This window comes from Conger conger, chromosome 1 (assembly GCF_963514075.1).
Source record: "Conger conger chromosome 1, fConCon1.1, whole genome shotgun sequence".
In the NCBI taxonomy this organism is placed as follows: Eukaryota; Metazoa; Chordata; class Actinopteri; order Anguilliformes; family Congridae; genus Conger; species Conger conger.
In genome coordinates, this window is record NC_083760.1 from 18,758,362 (window position 1) to 18,782,759 (window position 24,398).

General features: G+C 39.9%; 3 protein-coding genes across 3 annotated transcripts; 2 read left to right on the forward strand and 1 right to left on the reverse strand.

Moving 5' to 3' along the window:
- Positions 1 to 639: 639 nt before the first annotated feature.
- On the forward strand, positions 640 to 2,971 carry LOC133135923 (protein FAM181A-like). The gene is made up of 2 exons (XM_061253274.1): positions 640 to 763; positions 1,000 to 2,971. Exon 2 carries the CDS (start codon positions 1,076 to 1,078, stop codon positions 1,937 to 1,939), a length of 864 nt encoding a protein of 287 aa, XP_061109258.1. The 5' UTR covers positions 640 to 763; positions 1,000 to 1,075; the 3' UTR covers positions 1,940 to 2,971.
- Positions 2,052 to 14,867, reverse strand: LOC133107458 (ankyrin repeat and SOCS box protein 2-like). Its single transcript, XM_061216449.1, has 9 exons — positions 14,623 to 14,867; positions 9,626 to 9,763; positions 8,902 to 9,071; positions 8,590 to 8,745; positions 8,126 to 8,371; positions 6,686 to 6,857; positions 5,393 to 5,972; positions 4,809 to 4,962; positions 2,052 to 4,384 (listed from the first exon to the last, which is right to left on the reverse strand). The coding sequence occupies exons 1-9, from the start codon at positions 14,865 to 14,867 to the stop codon at positions 4,233 to 4,235; spliced, it is 2,013 nt and encodes a 670-aa protein (XP_061072433.1). The 3' UTR covers positions 2,052 to 4,232.
- A 4,471-nt stretch (positions 14,868 to 19,338) lies between these two features.
- On the forward strand, positions 19,339 to 24,063 carry si:ch1073-416d2.4 (coiled-coil domain-containing protein 42 homolog). Its single transcript, XM_061216573.1, has 9 exons — positions 19,339 to 19,625; positions 19,957 to 20,002; positions 20,483 to 20,659; positions 21,040 to 21,197; positions 21,454 to 21,536; positions 21,672 to 21,844; positions 22,531 to 22,641; positions 23,288 to 23,404; positions 23,560 to 24,063. The coding sequence occupies exons 1-9, from the start codon at positions 19,513 to 19,515 to the stop codon at positions 23,758 to 23,760; spliced, it is 1,179 nt and encodes a 392-aa protein (XP_061072557.1). The 5' UTR covers positions 19,339 to 19,512; the 3' UTR covers positions 23,761 to 24,063.
- Positions 24,064 to 24,398: the final 335 nt, after the last annotated feature.

The following is a 24,398-nucleotide window of genomic DNA, read 5'->3' on the forward strand; positions in this document are numbered from 1 at the left end:
TCCAAGTCTTTCTCCTTCATGACGACTCGATTTAAGTCTCTAAATGTTTGACTACAAATGCAAGAGTGCTATCCAGCTCCTTTGCTTTTGTTCCACGAGGTTTGAATGAGTAATTCAGCCTTTGTGTGGCTCGATTGAGGGGGCAAACATAAAGACAAGATTCTTGAGCGTTCAAGCCCCCTTTCCATGGATATGCGCACATCTCTTTGGATTTTTCCCCCCAAATCCTACTTCTTCTGACATCAGTCTTAGAAGGGGAAAAGAAGTCCAGATCAGAACAGTTAAAAGTAGCCCAGGCTGGGCCCTAAAGGCCGGTATTGTCTTGTGTCGGTGAAGCATGCCTGCTGCCAGCCCCCAGACAGACTTAAGTTATATTCAAGTATAAAAGATTTAAGTAGTCTTTGCACACCGTCAGTAGAAGACGTTTTAGAGACCTTGGAGGTAGAAAAAAAAAAAAACCTGACTGAGGATCAGGAGTCCGAGGAGTGAGGGGCAGAACAGAGAGGAATGGCTGCAAAGAAATACTGCATCTATTAGGCGCTTTTCTTGGAGGGTCTCCATGACAACAATTTGCGAGGGCAAAGAATGCGATACCGGGGAGCTCAATGCCTGATTGGGGTGTATTGTGTGGAGAAAGAGGTCGCTGATTGGCCTGAAGAAAGCACCATAACTACACGCAGTTTATATTCATTCAGCTTGTTGAAGTGCTAAAACTATTTTTTGGAAGAGCAGCAGTACTTGGATGCCTTCTGTCCAAGAGACGGTAAGTTGCTAAAACATCACTGGAAAGTTGAAATGGGAGAGGTTATATTTCATCATCTGTTGAATTATTTTGGATGCAAGCCTAAAATATTTTTTAATTAATTGGATTATTTTTTATTTATCCGAATTGTATTGGACATATTGACAATATTTGCATCCATTTTCTGTCTGTGAATAGTGACTGTCATGACAATATATATTTGTTACCAAACAGCATATTTTTTAAACCTTTTCTAGGCTATGGATACAGTGAATACGACAGGAGGTGCTGATATTATGGCTTGACCGAGTTTTCCAAACTCGGGATGACAGGATGGCGAGCGCAGATAGCGAAGTGAAAACTTTATTAAACTTTGTAAACTTGGCATCCAGCGATATCAAGGCTGCTCTTGACAAGTCAGCACCGTGCAGGCGCTCGGTGGACCACAGGAAGTATCTACAGAAACAACTGAAGCGTTTTTCACAGAAGTACTCAAGGATGCCGCGATGCCACGCATACAGAGCGACAGACTCGGGTAACGGAAAAGCATTAGAGGACAAGTCTGGTGTGTACGCTTTTGAGACTGTGAACCGTAACCTCCACCGATCCGGAATAAGTGAAAAAACAGGGACGGGTGTGCACCCAGAGGGCAGTCTGAAGCTCAGTCCAAATCCCAAACTGGAAAGTGATTACAACAGACAAGACCAGGTGCCCATGAGAAAGCGACAGCTGCCAGCATCTTTCTGGGAAGAACCCAGATCTTCCAAAAGTAAAAGGGAGTCTTTCCAGGTAGCTTGGAGAAAAAGCCAAGCGTGTGTTGGCGTCGGTGGGCCTTCGGAATCAGAGGACGAAAAAATAAAAACATATCCCGAAGAGCCCAGAGCCAATTCGTTTGTTTCCACCCAGCATACCACTGCGGAAAAGGAACCCCTTATCCTGGACATGACTTCCGGAAGCATGAATTTATGCGGGTGCTGTCCTTTTCAGTACCATGGACACCACGTCTTCCAAAGCCATGTTGTCCTTCCCCACTCTGGCTTCGCTGAAGCTGGGCTGTGGGGAAAGGCCACTGTAACCCAAGCCGAAGCGGAGGGCATCCACAATATACAAAAAAGTCACACGCACGTTGTGGTGAAGCCCATCCCAACAAAACCAACTATTCCATCTCCAATTTTTAGCGTGTTTGGATTTATATAAACACCTAATTTGCATCAGCAAAAAAACAATACGTAGGGTATATTGTAAATATTTAGGTTTTTATTTGACTTTTTAAGTCAGAGCAGCTTATTTATTGTGTTTTGTCCGCTCATAGTTGACTAGCCCTGCGTTTACCATCGTAAAATTCCATTTAAAACTGAATGATACATTTTCAAGAGCACTTAGGTCAAGGAACAGTTTTGCTTTGAATATTACGATTTAAGGACTTCAGAATGTGAACGTATTGTGGTATTTGCCTTTTTTCTTTTGAGACCACTTTATAGATTAACTTAATCTTACATCAAGTAGGAAACTAACTGTACAACTGTTAGCCTATCTGAAAGTAGAATAAATCAGTTCCTTAAACTACAATCTCAAGCTCATTCCATCCTCAAACTGACGTTTTAGTATAAGAGATTGAGAATGAAATGCCAAACTGAACACATTTTAACAGCTATTATGAAACATTAAAAAACAGAGAAAGTTCAGAGACGGTAGCGATATTTTTCTAGCATAATTCTATTTGTTTGTGTGCACGCATGTGCGTTGGGGGGGTTGGTGTCTCCGTCTATGGAATCTACTGATCCAATACAATACATGAGTGAATACATTGTGGAAGCATTTATTGCTTAAGAACTATATTAAATTATTGAGTTTGGAGACACTAATGTACAGTAATATTACACATTTCCCTGGTAAACCAATACACAGTATAACCACTACAGCTAGAATTAAACAGAAAATTCTATAGAAACATACAGCATACAAACACCAAAATGTATTACCCTGTAAACCATTTACATTAAAATATATAATGTATTCCTATTAGTCTATTAACAGTACAGGAGGATCATTTAACAGATTCTGTTATACTGTCACACCACACTGTACACAACCTGACCAATATTGACTGACTATCATTACAACATTAGGCTAATGAGGTAGATATGTTCCTAATATGGGGTATGTCTAATACACAGTTGGTTCAGAAATGTGACAAATTGTAAAGCAATATATCTTCCTTTAAAATACTGACTTCTGTGTCCCGGAGTAATTATTCTTAATACACATTTTCAACTTTATTATCCAGAGCTCTTCAAACATGTATATACTGTATCAGCTGACAACCTTTCATTTTCCTGCTTTGCATTACATACATGTATGCATTAAACTGGTCAGCTATACAGATGCGCTCATTCCTTACAGCCCTTTCGGTAAAGTTCATATTCTCTCACCATGTGTAAATTCCCACTCAAATAAAATGCTGATCTCAGCAATAAAGCGTATGAGGCTCCATGCTTGTTCCTCAGTTAAAATAATGATTAAGAATAAAAATTATTACAAATACAACTGCACAAATAAATACAAAAATACATTTAAAAATAAGGTTCACTGAATGGCAATGGGCATCTTCACGTGTCCACAGAACACAACATTTTTAGATACTATATTTAGGGCCGGTTTCAGAGACACAGAGCTTAAGCTTAGTCCTGGACTAAATTAAGATTTGTATGGAAAATCTCTATTCAAAATTAAATTTAGTCTAAGACTAGGCTAAATCTGTGTCATATATAACATGCCCTTATAGTACACGCATACTAATTACTCCAAATTGTGATGTTACAGTGATGTTACAGAGGTTTGCCTGAAATTTCTGTGTATTGATTGTCATTACACAAATGAAGTACCTGGTACCTCATTACCCCTAGCCATACAAGAGCTGCATTGACATAGCACAGCCCAGTTCAGGTCAAACAAGCTTCAAGCTTCAAATGGGTAAAAAAAATTTGCATCCGAAAAGGTTTAAATACATCTGTACACATTTGGGCTGTAATGGCTTTACAGTGCAGTACAAAGGCAATAAAAATTGTAACACGCTTATCACATTTCAGTTAAGACCACCCTACCTCATATTGGAAACTGTAAAGTTTAAGAAAACTTAAATACTGATACAAGTCCCTGTGGCTTAAGGTTAAAGAATAATCAAATGTTACATAAGGTGTGAAAGCCTGTTGCAAGGTCTGCTGAATAAAAAACTAAGACTAGATTAACATTGCAGGTGGTTTAAAAAGGTTAAAATGTTTCAATGTTGTTGGATATAGCCACTATATCATTCATAACTCAATATGTGCATTATTATTTCTAAATGAAAGGCCATCACAGGCAACACCTTACCACAGTGGGAGCACCACAGGTTGTCTGAAATTAGCTAATAGTGAGCCAAAAATAAAACAGATCAGTGACTTTCAGTCCCCAAAAAAAAGTTTTTCCTGATCTGCTGATCTGATAACTGCTAGTACAAATACTCCTCCCTGGTGCGATCATTGCTCATGTATTTGATTAGTTGTCCTGGGAGAGGCAGGGTGCCCAGATGTTTCAGCCTCTGTATCCCCATCTGTGTGCGAATGGTCTGCCTGCAGAGGTGCATCAGGGGACGAGGTAGTTCTGACAACACACCCCAGGAGAAGCCATGTTAATTTCACTTCATCGAGATTCAAGATTCAACTTTATGGACTGTAAATGGAAATTTTACTAGCAAAGATGAGATTTCAGAAGCAAATGGGCAAACAGAAATACCACTAATACCTTAAAGTAAGATCACTTGGGTTTGCAAATGTACATGAGGTGTGTATTACTGAAGTAGGAAATGATGTTGTAGTAGACATTAGTGCGCTACAGTAGTAGTAGTAGTCAACCAAATACTTTGAACAAATAAGCTATTTGCTACAAACAGCAAAACAGCTCACCTGATTTAATTATGAAGTGAGTGCACTGAGATGGTCATACCTGGTAATACCTACACATAACGTGGGCGGATTATACATGGATGCTTATGCATGTTATGATATCGCAGAGCTGAGGCACTCACTAGATTTCTCTTTGATGACGGCCCAGTCCTCATGGCTGTCCAAATGTTCAGTTAGCCTAGCGCACAGTTGTACGTTTCCCACGTAGTCCAACAGCAGGTCAATGACAGGCCCAGCCCAGCTACTCACAGAGGGTGAGCAGAGCATCTCACAGAACTGGGACAAAGAGCAGGGGGAGTTAAAACACAATCTCAGTCAAAAGAATACTCAGTCACACTTTACAATAAGGTTCAAGAATTGGCATTAACAAATTTAGTTAAGTAATGATGGACGAATACATTAATTAAGCATAACATTTTCTTTTCATTAGTTCATGCATTTCTTCACAACTAACTAACGTATTTGTTACATGATATTTAAACATTAGCAAACCATACAATGAACTTATAATTAGTTATATAAGATGTACTTATAACCATTAACAAATACATGAACTGACTTTCCCATTCCAATATGAAAGACATGAACTGAATTAATTACGTACAAATACATTAATAGAGCTTTACAGAACTACATTAGTTCATGCCAATTAATGGAACCTTATTGTAAATAGCCTTTACCACAATGTATCTTCAGTTCCTCCTACCTGTATGGGTGTCTTGGTGGGGCCATCACCTGGTGCGCCCCCGCTCAGGCCCTCTGTGCCCCTGCTGAGGGGGGCATCGATCGGTGGGTGCGGGTTGCTGCCGTACTGGCACCGGAAGCAGGCCAGGGCGTCACAGCCCCTGTCCATAAGGTACTTGAGCAGAGGCAGGTATCTGACGCAGAACATGACAGAGCTGGGGAAGGTGGTTGGGTAGGTGGGGATGGGCGCGTTGACGTCGGCCCCGTGCTCCACCAGCAGGACCAGGGTCTCGACGCAGCCCTGTCGCACGGCCACCAGGAGAGGGTTGAGGGTGTCCAGGTTGGGGTCGGCGCCAGCCTCCAGGAGCATGGTGGTGGCCTCCACGTTGTCGTTGGCCACGGCGAAGTAGAGCGCCGTGCTGCGGCGGTCCTCGTGCATGATGGAGCGGTCGTGGGACAGCTTGGCGTTGACATCGAAGCCGGCCTGGATCAGGACCTCCAGCACGTCATCCTGGTTCTTCTCGACGGCCAGATGGAGGGGGCTGATGCCACTTCTCCGCAGCCGGGCCCGGCTGGTGGCTGGCATCAGCAACGACACAATCCTCCCATTGGAAGAAACAGGCCAGAAGGTTAGGGTGGCTGACTGCATGACATTCAACAGTCTGGGCTGTGCAGTGCCAGTCTCATGTCAGGATATTTCAATTCTTTAAACTTGGGCTGATACATCATTATCTGTTGTCTCAGCTTAAAAAACAAATGGAGATTTCTAGGGTAATTCAATGTCTTGAATTAGTATTTCACTGCCATCATTTTGTTATTTAGCTGTTGCATCAAAATAGCAATATCCCCTCAACTCTGTGTCTTTACGCTAAGCCCTATATTCTAACATTTAAATATGCTGTTCAAATTTTAAAATTCAAACTGTATGAAGAAATGAAGTTATTTTCAACCAGTATGTGAAAAAAACTTTGTTTTGTCATTTGTTTCACCAACTATATAAAAACACACAGGAAGAGCCTGCACATGCAGTCATGGCTAAGCCGAATGAAAGATATTCAAACTAATGATTGGTCCCATCTGCATGTTGCAAAACATTAGCAAATCTCATGTGAAATTGAGAACTTCAGCTGTACAACCACAGAACCAAAACAGCCTCCTCATTAGTGAGACACTGAGGCACATATTACAATATCCACCATTACTGTTATCAGTTAAGTTTATCTAAATATTTTTCAATGCTAAATTACAGTGAGCAGTGTGAGATTAGCAGTAATAATATTTCTGTGTATAAATAAAGCAACACAATGTGACTTACTCGTCCTGCCCACGGTCAGCAGCTATGTGCAGGGGCAGCAGGCCACTCTTGGCAGGTCTGTTTGCATCTGCGTTATGAGACAGCAGGATCTCCACTACGTCCTTGTGCCCATTCTTACTGGCTTCAAACAGCGCTGTGGCCCCGTCAGCTGCCTGGCTGTTGACATCTGCACCTGTGCCCAGAAGACAGCGGTGGTCATTTCACAGAGGGGGGCATGGGTATGCATCACGACCACATCACAACCAGCAATATTAAATCTCATAGGCTGGGGAAGCCCCAACACCATCTGTTTGATATGCATGTGTCTCTTAGCACAATCCAGAGTCTATCGTCTAATTGTGTCATGATGTTACATTATTGGCATCCAGAGCGACGTACAACAAAGTGCAAAGGGCATACCCATCACCAGGAACAAGTGCGCTGAAAGACCCTACAGGGAAGTACAGTTTCAACCGCTCAGAATATAAGAAAGATAAGGACTTGGGCCTTGTAGATTAATCTGACAATGGATTATATCTATGAAACCGTTTTTATACAACACAACATGAAAGAATGATATACGCTTATCTAAGAACCACAATAAATGGCTTACATAGAAATACTACCATCCTAGCGAACACAAGTCTAGAGATAATGACACACTATTGTGACAACTTCAAAATAACAGCTACCAATCTATTACAGATTACAGGAACATAGGGAGGGGTGGGGAGAGGTGCAGCTTGAAGAGGAGTGTCTTCTGCCTGTGGTTAAAGGTGGTCAGAGTCTCTGCTGTTCTGACCTCTACAGGGAGGTCATTCCACCACCATGGAGCCAGAACAGACAGTACTCGTGACTGGGAGATGGACATGTGCCAAATATTTATTGTTATTGTTATTGTGGATTGTGCATATGTATTTAATCATATTAATTGTAACCTGCCAAGGCAAAACATTCATGTTTAATATTGTACAAATTGGAATACCTTTACAAAAAAATTTAATAATAATAAAAAAGAAATAATTGGTAAAATGAGGGAAGGCTGTGATTAGCATAAGAAAGTTAACTGCATTAAAAGTTAATTAAATCCTGCCTTCTAGCCATGATTATCCCTGTTGCCAGTGAGAACAGTATCAAAGGGACATATCTGTTCAGAACAGTGGTGATATCAGTTTTGTCCTAGCATGCTCCTTAACACTATTATGAAGGCAACCAATCTGACATAAGAAGCTGATTCATTTTAACCTTGAACCACTATTTTGGTTGATTGGACCATTTACCTGCCTGATCCGCTATCGATACTGACAAGCCACTGTAAATGCTCATGAGTTACTGTACACACTGTACATTCAGCACAAAATGTACACAGATCCAGAATGTAACCATACATTACAAAAATGTAACCATAAGTGATTCAGTTCTGGTCCAGAACTCCCAGATTACCATACTTATGAAACTTACCGTTTTCAATGAGGAAGCACAGTGCCTCGACTCTCCCGCTCTGCGCAGCCACAAAGAGTGGGGTGATGCCATACATGTCAGGTGGGTTGACTGTAGCCCCAGCTGCAACCAGCATCTTGCAAATCTCTATGTTGTTGCGACACACTGCCTCGTGGAGAGCTGTCCAGCCCTGAATGCAACGCTGGTTCACTCCACCTCCAAACTTCAGAATGAGGGCCACAATTTCCACATTCTCCATCTCGCAAGCTGTGGTTGGGCAGAGAAGAAGAAATACTAGAACTGTGCCCTGCTGTAAACACATGAATTCATCAAGAGTGAACACTCAACGCTTAAGCTTTTAATAGAGTCATACGCACTTCAACTGAAGCAATCCAAGTACAGTAAAGCCGTAACTCAAGAACTAGCAATCATAAACCAACAATTTTAGTGAATAATTTCAAAACTCTAGCACAAAGAAGTGTTACCTTTGTAAAGAGGGGTGTCTTTGTTTTTGCTGGCGATTTCAGGGTCGGCGCCTTTCTCCAGCAGGTACTGCACACAGGCTGTGTTCTCCCTGGCCACTGCCAGAAGGAGAGCCGTCTGCTCAAATAGGGTACGCTTATCGAGGGAGGTGGGTTGAGCTGAAAGAATAGACAGAGCACATACACGGTGAATAATACACACACATCCATCACTTGGTTGAGATTGCACCTATGCTCCATAGCCCTAAGAAATGTTTGCTTTATGATCACCTAGAAAGACAACAATGAACGTGTCCTTGCTACACATGCGCTCACCTTTCAGGAGAACCTTCAAGCATTCGACTTGGTCATAATAGGCCGCCTCGTGCAAAGGTATCCATCCATCCTTGTTTTCCAACAACAGGCTTTTTGCAGAAGAAGATGCAAGGTCACTCACTGTTTTCACATCGCCGCTTCTGATCGCTGTAACTATCGAATGAGAATCCCTAAAAGAAAAATATGGAAATATGGAAATATGGAAAGCTGGGTTCGTATTTCATATTCAGAATATTTCATATATTAAGGTGTTGAAGGGTTAGACGTTTATTTCATTCAAATAGGGTCAAACCTTTTACTTGTGCTTTTGAGGTTTTGTATTCAGTTGTGTAAAACAAAGAACACAACAAACGTACCCATGTACGGTTCACAAATGTAAAATTAATATCAAATATAATATCAAAATAACATAAAAATATGACTGAATAAATGTTCATTGGGATAATGTTATTATACTGGCTTATCATTGAACTAAGCATTTCAAAGGCGACCAGGATGCATACAGTCTACATTTGCATGCACAAACCACTGGTTTGACCAGCCAATCGGGGGCAACTTGTCTGACAGAAGCGCATTTTCTAATATCACATAAAAATATAAAACCGATATAATTATTTTAAATGACATGGCATGACTCATTTCTCATATCAAGGAGGTTTCAAGAGCCTGATCAAAGGAGCCCCGAACCATCTAGTGATACAAGGAGAAAAACAAAGGAACTCACTCCACGGGCTCACGGGTGACGTACAGTGAGCCGTCGTATCGCCGCCACGCAACACTTCGCTCGCCACCGCCAGTGACGAAGGAATAGCTCTTCGTTGCGTCGTCAGTATTCTTACATTGCAGGAAATCGTTTGTCCCACTGGAGCGAAAAAGCGAGAGATACTCTTTATAACTAAATCGTGTCATTTTGCAATGCCTATTTACTCTGACCGTTAAGTGATCCAGCTCTAGAATGAGAGCAGCTGGGGGGAACCAAAAGGGACCCAGCTGCACTGCGATTATTTTCGGATTGTATTGACATGTGGAGTGACTGCAGGCGATGACCATATATGACAAAGCAAACCAACCAGTCTCACCAAACGCGATAATACTCGGCTAATGGATTTAAGTCATTAGGGAGCTGTAGAGCTAGCCACCATATTTTCTCCGGAACTACAGGACTTGCAAGATTATATAGCATTAAGCTATCTGAAATGCAAAACACCTAACGCGTTTCAAGATTTCAATGTAATTTAAAACACCCCATATGACCGGTTTTTCTCGTATGCGCAATAATGCACTACCAGGGAATGTAGGCATAACACTTCCAGATAAATGCTGGACAATCACTCAATTTTGTGGTGATTCTAAGTAAGTAATCCACACTGTTAAAGGCCGCCACATGACTGTTACTTCTACAGAATGCACGATGATTTTCCTATTGGAGGACGCTAAAGAAGAGCAGGACAGCACACAGCATTTAGTCATTGAAATATTGGCAAAACGTTGGCTAGGTAATGCGTAATATAACACACACCACTGATCTTATAAACGAGTATTGTTACTCCTGAAAAAATACATAACCATAGACAGCGAAACGGCTTTATGAATTATTGGCAAAAAAGAAAGAAGTGAACAATAGGAAGAAGCGCTTGTCTGAGTCTCCGTCACAAGTCTCTCCTGGAAGTAGTCATATGTGTAAACCATATGACCACATATCCTACTGTACTCTATTTCGGATATGCAGAATTCCGATTTTTCAACGACATCGTATATCTTGACTGTAAAAAGGACACAGGAAGAGGTCACCTGACTTGATATCTAACCCACTATTTCACCTCATTACCATTCAACCCTGTGACTAAAGAATAGTTATTATGAAGCAGTCAGTCATGCCAGCTCACGATTCACGGCACTATATGCCAGTAATTAGATATCAAATTAAAAAAAAATTGAGCAAAATTGTGGATAAGAAAAATAATCATAATCCATAAAAATCTGATGCTCACCACAATTCGTACAATAGCACGAAGCAAAGATGTCTTTAAAAATGCTGATCCTTTGCAAATACAGCATTTTTCTTTATATTTGGAATGCCGAGTCATGTTAGCTGGCTCAACCTATCCTTGCAATGCCCTTCATTAGTTTGGCATAGTGCAGCATTGCCTGTGCTCTGCCAGCTAGCGTTTCGCTCGGTGGGCTAGCACCTGACCTGTACACGAGCAGCTGGCCCAGTCAGACTTCAGGCTCTTCAACAAGCGGATGAGTCACATTTATTTGGTGAGGTTAGGCGTACCTGATGTAGACCAACTGAAGCCCATTCTGCCCGGATGTTATGGCCAACTGTGCATCACCCTGTGAGACTGGAACTTTCAGGATTCTATTTCAGAATATGGAGTGACTTACTGAATCAAGGACTCTCACTTCATTGGATGTGTCACACAGATCCTAGTATTTCATACAATTGCACTTTTTTTTTTTTTGCATGTCATTGTCTCCAGTTCATTTGCATTTGCAAATTACACAAAATTGCCTGACTTTGTTTTTGAAGGAAATTAAAGGTACAATAGGTAAGACTTTTGTGTTAAAATATTGTTACAAGACCATTGTAAATCCCTTCATTAACATGGCTCACTGACATGTTGACTCACCCTCTACCTGTCTTTATAGTCCTTAAATTCAGGTTTCAAAATGCGCAGTTGACGGACTGACACTTTGTACCAAAACATTGTATAGATGTACAATAACTCAAGCTCATTGGTTAAAAATTGGTTCTAATTGCCACAGCCAATGCTGTGGGGGGTTTCAACGTCAGCGCGTTCACAGAGAAGGGTGAGGGATAAACAGTGTTGTGGTTTGAGGATGTTTCTTGCTGCAGTTCCTCTCTTGGCCATTAGAAGTACCTATTGTACCTTTAACTAAGGGAAAAGCCTTTCAAAAAGTAAAATGGCAGTCTTGGCTGGGAAATGTGAAACAGTGTCTGACTGAACAAAGAAATCTTGAATAACACCAATGTCTTGAAAATGAGGTCCGTGTCACTATGTTTGTCAGTATACCATTCTTTTTCTGGGATCTGATCATAATGCATTGGACATGCACAAGTTTTCCTATTTTAGATACAGCATCGACGGTATGATGCTGACTGTTATTCAAGCTAGGACACTGTAAGGTATTAGCTAACTGTTTTGGGGGAACCTCAAGAAGAAAACGCCTTATGAATTTACATGGAGTTTACCTTTTTTGAAGTTTACATTTAGTACAGATGTTTTGGCACAGGATCTGACAATTATGAAGATAGTGTTAAAGAAGCCAAGATGCAATATAAATATACACTCAGTGAGAACTTTATAAGGTATTTATTAGACCTATGTTTTAGACTTAAGTCTTCTGTTGCTGTAGCCTATCTTAGAGCTGTGACACATTGTGTGTTCAGAGACGCTCTTCTACATACCACTGTTGTAATTTGCATTACTGTCACCTTTCTGTCAGCTTCGAGCTGTCTGGCCATTCTCCTCTGAGCTCTGTCATTAACTGCACATTTTTTTGTTTTTCGCACCATTCTGAGTAAACTCAAGAGACTCTTGTGCTTGAAAATCCCAGGAGATAAGCAGTTACGGAAATACTCAAACCAGCCTGTCTGGCACCAAGATCACATGAGATCACATTTTCGCTGAGATCACATTTTTTTCCCCATTCTGATGGTTGAGGTGAACATTAACTGATTGTATGCATTGCACTGCTGAAACACAATTGGCTGATTAGATAATCGCATGAATAAGTAGGTATACAGGTGTTCCAAATAAAGTGATAAGTGAGTGTATGTATCCCTGTTTATTGTTTTTTTCACATTTTCACGGGAATGAACATTTCCACCCATGACAAGAAAATAGGTCACATTGAGTTATTTGCATCTTCGGATGTTCATGTCATTTTTTTAATCTGAACTACAATTTTCACATTTAAAATGATTTCACATTGAATTATTTGAAATAGCATAGGTTACCTTTTTCCACTCTCACAGTCTTATAGTTCACGCATGTACTCATGTTGGATGTTCTGCACTGTACTTTTCTGAACAAGATCTTAGTCTCTGGTCAGACAAAAGAAGATTTTGAGGGCTGCTTCCATAATCAAGAGTGCTAATTGACCTGTCAAACACAGGACTAAACAAAATGATTTGTTTCCATCTGTAGTCTCCGACAGCTTAAACAGCATGTCATTAGTTTATATTTACTTGTGCAGTGTGACCTTCTTCTCTACACCTCAGATATTGCTGGTTTTCCAATCATCATTGCAAGATGTGTGCATACTTTGTAGCTGTGCGTACTAATAATATTACAATGCAATATGATATGCTACCCAGACCCAGACCCATATATACGTAGCGCTGAGCAATAATGCTAAGGTCAGGTGAACACGAGAAGCTGAGTTAATTGGTTTGTTGATTTCAGGGAATTTGAAACAATGCTGTCTGACTGCATGATTTGAATAGCCAGCGTATGTGTATGTCCAAATGAACTTTGGTAGTTCAACATCACTTTTATGAAATATGAGCCTTCTCTTTTTACATTTAAAAGCGATAAAGAAAGGCCATGCATATAACCACGGTCTAATTCTCAGTCCAAAACAAACTGGGGAAACCTACATGCTAAGAGGCTGGTATTCTGTTTGTGTCACGATGTCGCCCTATCGGTGACACATGAACTTCTCAGTCTGTGCTCCAAAGAATGTCCACAGCCAAGGCAGATGACAGCATGCAGATAGGTGTCAACAGACTGAGACCACACACACATTGATGTAACAATGCAATGAAAGTACAGAATGGACAAGATGCAGGCACCACTGGGCATTCCTAGGCTTTAACAAAGTACTCCCATGTACACAACAATACATGGCTTTATTAATATGCATTTATTACAAAAAAAGTCCTCCATCTCGGCTGACACTGACTAAGACTTTCCAACCCCACCCCTGCGCACCAAAAACCAGCTTATCAGAGACTAGGGTAAGAGAGCTCTCTGTCGTCTTGCTCATTTTGTGAAGGAAGTGTTCCGTTATCAGGAAAGACAAATTATCTGCTCGCTCACCAGCCGGAAATGATCTGATATGAGTGTTGAAATACAGCAAGCACCAGCATTATCTAGGCAAAAATGACTTGCGTTAAACAAGTCAAACAGACCTAGAATGCATTAGAAGCTCAAAACAAGCTCTAGGCTATATACAATTCCTATTTCAAATAAGCGTCAGAAAAAGTCTCACAAACAGGAAAACATTAAATTGGCCCAAATAAAGGCTACAGCAATCTTCCCAGTTCCTGTCGCCTCAGAAGAGTTATTGTAATCTCCCAAATATTAAAACAACCGTGACCATGCTTCCAGATCTTGGTTGGGTTCCAACACTGCAGTCCTTCAAAGCGATAATGGACCATGTCCATTTTTAGTCTTGGCTTTAATCAAATAAGCTGTGCAGAAGCTTATCCAAACACAATCGAAATAATAAGCAGAATGGTTTGTATTTGTGTATGCTCTGCTATTTAAATATACAATGTGAGAAGGAAATAGAAACTAAATACTCTTCTGTGTCTAACCAAAAAAAAAAAAAGGCTAATGTAATCAAATAAGCTCTTGAGATACTGAAAGAAAGATTGAGAACAATCGTCTGAGCAGGTTATTGTTATCAAGTATACGGAAATTGTGCTGGGCTGACAAGCTAAATATAGTCAGTGCAATCAGAGCTTACCAGGGCGGGTTGGCTGGTGGCTGAACATTCTGCGGAGGAGGAAGAATTGGGTTTCTGGGGACAGAGTTCAGACTTTGGCTAGCAAATATCCCGGTTGTACTGTCAGAAACTGCAGATGGATGAGTGTCAGTCAGGCTGCGCTCGATGGCCAGATGGATTAGCTCTTCATCCGACAGGTTGCTGTAGAAGCTGTAGTCTTCAAAGCCCAGCAGTGAGCCACTTGTAGTTACACTGGAGGCTGCCATTTCGGCTCGGGGAGCCTTACATGAAGGAAATTCTTCCTTAAAGTATGAAAAAATAACCACAATTAAGCAGAAACTAGCAGCCAGTGAACGGAATAGGTAAAGTCATCCTGAATCTTTGGTTTTGGAGACAGCAAAACAAACGGCAATCTCTGGCATTTACTTACAAAAACATACTGTATGTGCATCAAAGCAAATACTAAGTGAACCCACAGAAAACACTGTAAAGCCCTATCCAGCATGCAGAATAATTACCTGGAGCATGTACTGCTGGCTAGATGTGATTATGTGCAGTTAGCTTAAGAGCAAAGAAGCTCTGTGTGCAAAGACCTCTCAAAATGCTGATGCCTTTTAAGGGCATGTTTCACTTTCTGCTGTCAGCTCCCCCTGACTCCGCTGCACCACTTACCCCTCTGGCCCAAAGTCAATGATGTATTACATCAGAGCTCACAGATAATTAGGAAGTATTACAGTCTTCTGGCACTCAAACTATAGTTCCTTTTATACCGGCAAAGGTTGAAGGAGTTAAGTTTTTTTTTTTTTTTTTTTTTGCTGAAGCACATTTAGTCTGTCACTAACACATAACTTGACTGACTCAGCTGGTGGACATCAAACACATTAACTTGGATGAGCATAACATTCGTTTTGAAGCGCTTCAAAGTAATAGAGAGTAAATCGGAGTCCTGGCAAGTTCAACATTTCTTGAGTGGAATATGATCTCTTTAAAACATTCCTGAGTGCACAGTACCGGCCTATTAACACGAGATTGTAGTCTAACAACATGTCACTCCTCAGGCAGAAGATCTTAACACTGATATAAATAGCAAAATGATCAAAATGACTAAATAAAGCAAGCAAACAGCAAGGGAGAGATTGTTTATAAAAAATCGATTTGGGCCTTCTGTGTAGTGTAATTGTGTTTCTGCAAATATTTATAAATGGCTATTATTACCCTATAGGAGTTACATAAAAGTTTCTTTTATACGGTTTCTGGAAGGTTTCTTAAACTTTGTTATACGACAGACACAGAATTGACAAATGAATAATTGGAATATTATGCAAACAGACACCGTTGATGTAGCTAGTTTTTGTCAGGCAAATGGCTTCTATACTAGAGTTACACCCACATGTTGCAGTTTCAATTGTGCTTACATGATTTCGGTAAAATAAAACCTTTATTTGAAGACATTAGTTAAATTAAAAAATTAAAAAATTGTTCAACGACTCAGTTATGTACGTGTAATTCGTGTTTGAAATGGATTAACATGCAGGGCATGCGCTCAGTGGTAAGATTAGACGAAACGCGGTTGGTTGAATCGGGTCTCGCGGTTTGTGAATATTCATGCACGATTCTAACATAATTCCTCTTTTTCGAACCTGATTCACTGTAACAATTGACAAGATGGGATCATTTGATAAACAATTAAAATTGATAAACATTACAAGAAAATTATTTTTAAAAGGATCACAGCAACCACTGCAACACTTCTGAAATTGACATTTTTGAAATGCCCTACCTCTTTCCTAATTTGAAATAATATTTCGCCGGTTACTCGATGATATAACTTTCCGGGTCCGCGTTGTTTTAACACTGAAAGGTTTCCTACTCAGCTGCAACAAGACACTGATGTGTATTTCTGGATGGTTCACATGAAATGTATACGGTGTGGGGGGCAAACTTTAGTTTCCATCTTAGTCCTTGAGGGGTATGCCTTGTTTTGAAGTAGTACAATAAGGTACACGGCTGGCTGGTGTGGGGCTGCAAATGCATCATGCTGAAATTATATGGCTCTGTGACCTTGGCGCTAATTTTCCTATTGCTGAGGCTTCAAGGGTAAATCTCTGGTAATTATTTTTCTCATCCACTTCTAATATTTTGACACCACCTAGATATTATGCTTTGGTGAATTACTACAATACATTTATTATATGTCTTTGGCTAGAGAGGAAAGGCTAGATAATGCATAGCTTGCTATATAACAGGCCTTGTTTATCTCCACTGAAACTGGGTTGAATGCTCTCACTGTTATCTGAAAGTTATTCTGCCTAATTATATGTGGTGCAATAATATATCTATCTGGAGGTCTGTAGAATTTTGGAACTTGAACGTAATTTTCAGGCCTTTTTTTTATCTCCACTGCAACTGGGTTGAATGCCCTAACTGTTATCTATACTTTCCTTTGCCAAATTATATGGCATAATTGTGAACATAATTTATAAACTTTTGAACATCTGAATTTAAAAACAACAAAACGGCATACATAGAATGGTGTGCTCTAAAACAGTTGATAGTGGATGGATGCACTGTGCAGCACTTTCCTAATTATACAAGTGGAATGTTGTTTACCCATCATTAAAGACCCTATGGATGCCAATCAGATCAGGAAGGTGAGGATCATTTGAGATCTTGCCTGAAGTAAATCCAGAAAAAGTATAGAAGTTTCACTGTTCAGTTCAGTGCAGAACTTTCACTCTTCAGTGTCCAATATTGCAGTTTTATCACAAAAGTAAACTAAAAATCAATGGAGGCAAAGTTTCAGGTGTCATACATAGTATCTCAGATGTAAACATGAGCTTATGGTTACCCATTTCAGTAGCATTTATTAATAATATGATTAATAAATCACAGAAAGCTGAAGAACAAAGATGATGATTAGCATTATTAGCCAGGGAGAGCACTGTTAGTTTAAAGCAACCAATATATTTACATCTTAGAAATTTTGCCAGAGCAATTTTTCAGGCAAGTGTGAAAAATGGGTGAGAGCAGATCTGACACTGATAATACTTAGAAAAGTTAAATAGCTATTTCACCCCACAATGCTTCCTCAGATATGTAAAGTTGTGATTGAAAGGGATTCTGCTGTCGCGTATGAGTATCTCACCTCAGCTCAACTGACTACATGCAAATGTCATGGTCAGCAACTCAAGTTAATCTGAGGATTGAGTGGAGTAGCACAATACACATTTTAAAATGTCTGACTGGATTTATTGTAAATGCTAACTTAACCTAAAAGATTAGCAGCCCAAATTCAGATTATAGTGTAATTTAACTGTATTTCAGAAAACTGGAGCTTTTCTGGGCCAGTGTTTTACATGCCAAATTTGCATAATGTTTGCAGAACTTTGTAAATCAATCACTGGAATCATTTGTTTGTAGATTCTTGGTGGGCTCCACCTCATATAAATCTAAGGCACACTGTGACAAGCTCTTGAAAACCAACGCTGAATGATTTTTAAAAAAATCTCCAAGCACTTGCATCAGCACTCCCCATGTGACATCAAAAAGAAGAGGAGACGAGGCTTCAACATGTCCCCATTTCCAGTTCCCCCCACACCAGAAATGACAGCTGCAAACTGCAGTGCATTAAGCTTTTATGAAGTACACTCAAATATTATAGGCACCTTCAGAGAAAATAGCTATCTAGCATTCTTTACATAATTCAAACATCAGGATTTTACAACCAATTGTAGAAATATGATAGGGAACATATATTGCACAGCCAGAACACTCTAGACCACTCTAGAGCAACAGTTTACAGATTTCACAAAGGCCAAAAATGTATTTGTGCAATAGTAAAGAAAAACAGGCTGGTATAAACATGTTATTGTGGTATAAACAGGAATATATGGCTTACTGATATAGATATTATATCATATGGATAGATATATACACTCAGTGAGCATTAGGTATTTATTTGACTTGTTTTTTAGACTAATTAGTCTTCTACTGCTGAAGCCTATCCACTTAAGAGGTTTGACACTTTGTGTGTCAGAGATGCTCTTCTGCATATCACTGTTGTAATGTGTGGTTATTTACATTACTGTCATCTTTTCTGACATCATTTCATCTTTGACCAGTCTGGCCCTTCTTCTCTGACCTCTCTCATTAACAAAAGGTTTTTTCCCCCGGAACTGCTGCTCACTGTTTTTTTTTTTTTTTTTTGCACCATTCTCTGCAAAGTCTAGAGACTGTTTTGTGTGAAAATCCCAGGAGGTCAGCAGTTTCTGAGATATTCAAACCACACTGACTGGCTCTAACAATCATTCCACACTCAAAGTCACTTAGATAATATTTCTTCCCCATTCCCACATTTGGTCTGAAAAACAGCTGAACCTCTTGGCCTTGTCTCCATGCTCTTATGCCTTTAGCTTCTGTCACATGATTGGCTGATGATTTGCATTACCAAGCTGGTGTTCCGGTCTACCTAATGAAGTGCTCAGTGAGGGTATATGGGGACACATCATTTTAATGTCAACATTAGAAAATGCTCATTTTCAGTCAAATAGATAGAATTTCCAATGTAGGTAGGCCTCTATGGCAAGGACACAACATTGCTTCCCGCCGATGAAATGTATCGCCTCCTGGTTAGTTGCTATGCCGACGGAGAAACGATCCACACGCATGCCTCTTGTTTCTCTGCTGGTTACTCGGCAACCTGTAACACACAAGAGCAGGAAACGGGCACCTGGAAAGACCAGTATGCCAGTTTCTTGTTCGTGTGTTATGTCTAAGTGTTTTATGTTTAAGTGCAGTTAACAAAAAATGTTTTAATTCAGCAAGTACTAACGCTCTAATAACTGTTAAAGCGACGATTTGCCAGATAACTTATATCAACTTATTCAAAACGAAGTTGCAAACACGTTGAAAATGGAATCAATGTCTCTAACGTTACCCCAAATAAATACAGACGACCCACGTCTGAAGCTTAAAGTGGAACATAGAATGAAAAACATATTTGTGACGCAAGTAGAAGATGCAAGGTATGTTTTATCATGTTATGTTTATTTATATTTTATTTTTAACTAGCTCTTGAATATTAGCTCTTAAAATGTGTTATTGGACCTCTTTGGCTAGGTTTTCCCGCGGTGCAACATAGCCTCAGTCTGAGTATTGTTCAATATGTCAATATATATTTTTCTATATGAAAATGAATCCACACATGGTCTGTAACCGTATCATTGCTTGTGTATGCAAACTTATAGCCAGAATGACTAGCCTACGCAGAAGCATTTCATTTAGCAATCACTTGTGTAATGATATTTTATAAACATAGTCCTGAAAAATGAAATGTTATGTCTTTGCACTTTACAGAGAGGAAGACAATGAAAATGCTAACTTCATCCCAATAATAACTGAGGTAGGAATTACATTACATTATATGCATTTGGCAGACACTTTTATCCAGTGCATAATCAAAACCAGGGACCAATGTGCTGAAAACCCAAATACAGGTCCAAGTTCTAGAAGTGACCACATAGATAAAAACTTGAACCCTGTAGAGTAATCTGACAAGAACCAACCAAGAAGCAGCAATAAAACAGATTGGGCAAATACACTAACACTAGGAATAATAAAACAAGTATAGATTAGCGTTATAATTACAATAGACAGCATACATGGCTAATTAGAAATTACAGGGAGGTAGGAAGGGGAGTTCTATTCCAACTATCACCAGGGACGAGATTTTAAGAAGCACTCCAGTTAAAATCATTTTGTAAAAGAAAAGTATTTTCAGAGTGGCTGACTTTGGCTACCCCTGTTTATGTGGTTTGAATGCAGTGCTACTGTAATACTGTAAGCCCTTGCCATCACTGTCATGAATATTGTATATGTGCAGGCATCTAGTAAGCTTCTGGAGACAGGAGTGAACACTCTGCAGAGGACCTTGGTGCTGAAGAAGCGAGTGCAGGTTGATGAGGCGGACAGGGAACTGGCCCTTAAACGACAGGAGATCAGGGAACGCTTGCTGGCCCTAGGACACCGGCGAGCGGAGTTCGAGCACAAGCAGCAGGCAGTGAGTCTACAAAACATCGGCACACCAGCATCGGCTGCAACTTTTCAATGCTCTGGTGTCCTGTGGAGCAAGACTGATTCATGTCCCGTTTAGAAAACAGCTGCGGCTGAACACATCGAGTTTGGTAAAGCAGCAAGCCGTTCTGAATCTGGTAAACAATGCTACATTACATTTTATTTAGCAGACGCTTTTATCCAAAGCAACATACAAAGAACTGCATATCAAGGCCATTAGAACATACAGAGCAGGTCAGATAAACTACAGTTCACAGAGAAACCCAAAATATAACAAATATTACTGTGAGTCATTTTCCTGCAGCTATATTGTTGCTCATATGTTGGTTATTAGTCATTCTTTGTACTGGGCTTTCTTGTATTTAGAGCAAAGACAGGTCGGGAAAGTTTGAGAAGTTTGTCCAGGACAACGAGGCAAAGCGGCGTCGGGCTCAAAGGAAATACCTCGCGGAGAGGAAGCAGAATGAGCTGAAAGAAACTGAGATAGGGGAGCTTCAGCAACAGCTTCAGAAACTGCAGGCCAGGTAACCCAAGTGAACGATATCATGATAAAAGACTGTAACCAACATGTGGTTACTAACATTGGATAGTGGATATTGTGTTTGAACTTAAATGATTGAGTACAGATCTCAAATAGTATTGATAGCACAATGAAAACAGCATTTCGGTAAGATAATAGTAGCATCTTATTTGTGGCTTGTAGATTGCACTTTCACAGCAAAAATGTGTCATTTTATTCTTTTAATGTTTATATGAATCTAATTTTGACAACTCCTATAGGCAGTGTCATTTAAAGGAGACGGTGAACAAATACAAGGCATACGAAAACTACCTGCTCTTGGTTTTAGACCGGCTTCCTGAAAGTAAGTTTCCAAGAAGTGAGGACTAAATACAGGTCTGGTGCAGCATAGCGATGTCTTTCATTCAACCGAGTAAAAGATTATTTTTATCACTGTTTTTGTAGTGACCCTGTGATTGCCTCCTCTCCTTCCACGCAGATTACCTGCAGTACGGAGGGGAATCACAAGTCCTGCCTGTAATCCGCCGTCGGGAAACCCTGTCCGTCACTCACCAGGACCTCCTGGAGCGGCTCGGCCGGCTGGTGGACGAGCTGGAGAGCAGTCAGCGCAGCCTGGAGACTCTGAAGCAGGAGCACGACACCAACAAGCTGGTGCGACGCATGCAACACGGCCACTTCTAAAGTGCCATGTTAACCTTTAATAACTTCAGAAACTGCAAGGCGGTATCCACGTAAGGATGCCAGCTGGACATTCAGTACCAGGGACTACAGCAGTAACATGGACGTGAACGTTGGTTTCCTCACCATCGACATACACCCTGGACATGTTTTGAATACGTAAATGTGATATCATTGCTGATATTTATCAATGATGTTCAGCACTCATTTTTCAGCAATAACATGTCCAGCTAGTTGTATCTTGCAAACACATACATAAAATTCATTAATAAACTATATGTATGTGGTAATGGTTACAAATGTTGTAAACATCCTGCAATGTGCTTTTTAAATTCTGACTTTGTCAGAAAAAAAAGAAACTCAAAATTATGTAAATCAATGGAATGGAATTTAACTGTACTTGGAACTGTATCTCTAAGACAGGCTACACGTATCGGAGGAGTAATCTTGGCATTATGATAAAGGCCTTTCTGTTCTATTTGGAAGCCTAACATATAACTGTATGCAAGTGATTAATATTGTATGTACCAGTATCACATAAATCATTTAGGACATTTTATAGTCTGTTTCCCTGTGCAGGAAATGAATGGCTGTGTCAAACATGAGAAAAAAACTTTCTTTTGCTCAGGTGTACACTCATCCATTTCTTTCTGGAGCAGATGACAAACAGGAAGCTGTACGAACTGCAGAACCAATGGGACAGAATCAGAGAGAGGAATAAGGAAATGGAGATGAACCTACATTTGCACCAAGGACAATCTCGAGACCAGGTCAGAATACACTGCTCATATCTCATTGCATTCTTCGGTGAAGATCCATGTACCATAGTTGTTATAAAAGTGTGAAAGATTCCACTGTGAAATGCAATTGGAGTCATTTGAGCCTTGAATAAATGGAAAATGCAAAAAGGGCTGATGCACACCTGTCTCTTTCTTCCCCTTGTGTAAATCACCTCACTGAAGTCCCTAATTGAACAGATGGCAAAATAACCCAAGATACCCCAATTATGAAAATATACTGTATCTTTAGATTAGGACAATTTTGGCCACTGGAGGGCACAGTTAACCATCATTCCTTCCAACATTAAAGGGATTTAGTTTTTTTTATATTACGTGTGTTTTCGTTTCATTTTTGGTTGTCCTTTACAATTATTTTTTTGGTGAAGGATAGTTGCTGACGACTAGCTGGAATTAGAATGGCTGGTATAACGACATTTGAGGGTTTGTAGTCTTAGGCAAGAAAATACCGTTCAGCTAGCTACATAGTGAACTATCTTCTGAAGCAACCAGTCTGCCGATAATGAATGAACGTGATATTTGTGCCATGTATAATTTGTGATATCTGTGAAATGTGCATTGGATTCAGTGTGTATAACATATAAATGATATACAGCTTGTGCATACGGTTTCCTGATAGACTGAAGAGCTCGGGAGTGTCTTCATAGCCATCCAGAATATGGGGGAGCAGTGTCATTCACAGCAGTATGGGCCAATCGAGAACATGAGCATCTTACACATGATGGATATGATAAAGGTAGAGATTTCAAATTACTACTACTATTGTTGGTATTCATTAGTATTCATAATTCATGAATAAATACGTAATTTGGCATTTTAGAGACTACTCTATTCTAACATGTATTTTCACCAACCTTTATAAAATGACTTTACCACATTATTTTCTGTCAGGAGTTTCTTCACGAGAAAGCAGACGTGGCGAAAAGGGCAATGCTTCTGACAGATTCTGTAGTTGCGAGCTTCACGGAGCTCACAGGAGTCCGGGAGAAGGGATCTGCAGCGGTGAAAAGCAACAGCAAAACACAGCTGAAGAGCTCAAGCAAAAGCAGCTGTAAAAGTAGCCTCTATGCTGGATCACTGTTGAAGATGTAAACCTAACCTGTGCTTAGTTTACTGAGTTGACTGACTGAAGCCCTCAGGATTTATGGCATTCTCTTTGGAAGGGAAAGCATCTCCTGACAAATATTTTGTCCATATAATTTCATTAGTACTGTACAGATAAGTGATAGTTTTGAGATATACTTGAAGTTTTAGTTTTTTGCTCTTAATTCTTAAAAAGAAATTTGAGGATATTTGTGATATGGGTCAGTCACCTCAATTATGTATTTATTTGAAACCATAATTTGAATTAAATGTGCTAAATGAAAAATAAATGTATTTTTGTCTTGTTATTGATTTTGTGTAGTACGTTTGGATTGATATCCAGAACATGAAATTACTTCATAGAAGATAATAGTGGTTAATGAGAACATAGCCTTAAGATTTGCTTAGTATTTGCTTAATAGTTGTGTAATAGTGTCTAATTTCCTATAATCCTTTTCTTATATAAACTGACCACATTTGCATGGGTGGCCTAGAAACCCTACATCGGGGATGGGCAAATCAGCGAATTACCTATGTGCACCATGAAAGATTTACATCTAAATTAGACTGCAATAAACTGCTACATGACAAGAACATTTATCAGCTTCTGTTTATATCATGGAATGTGGCTATCAATGACAGATCAT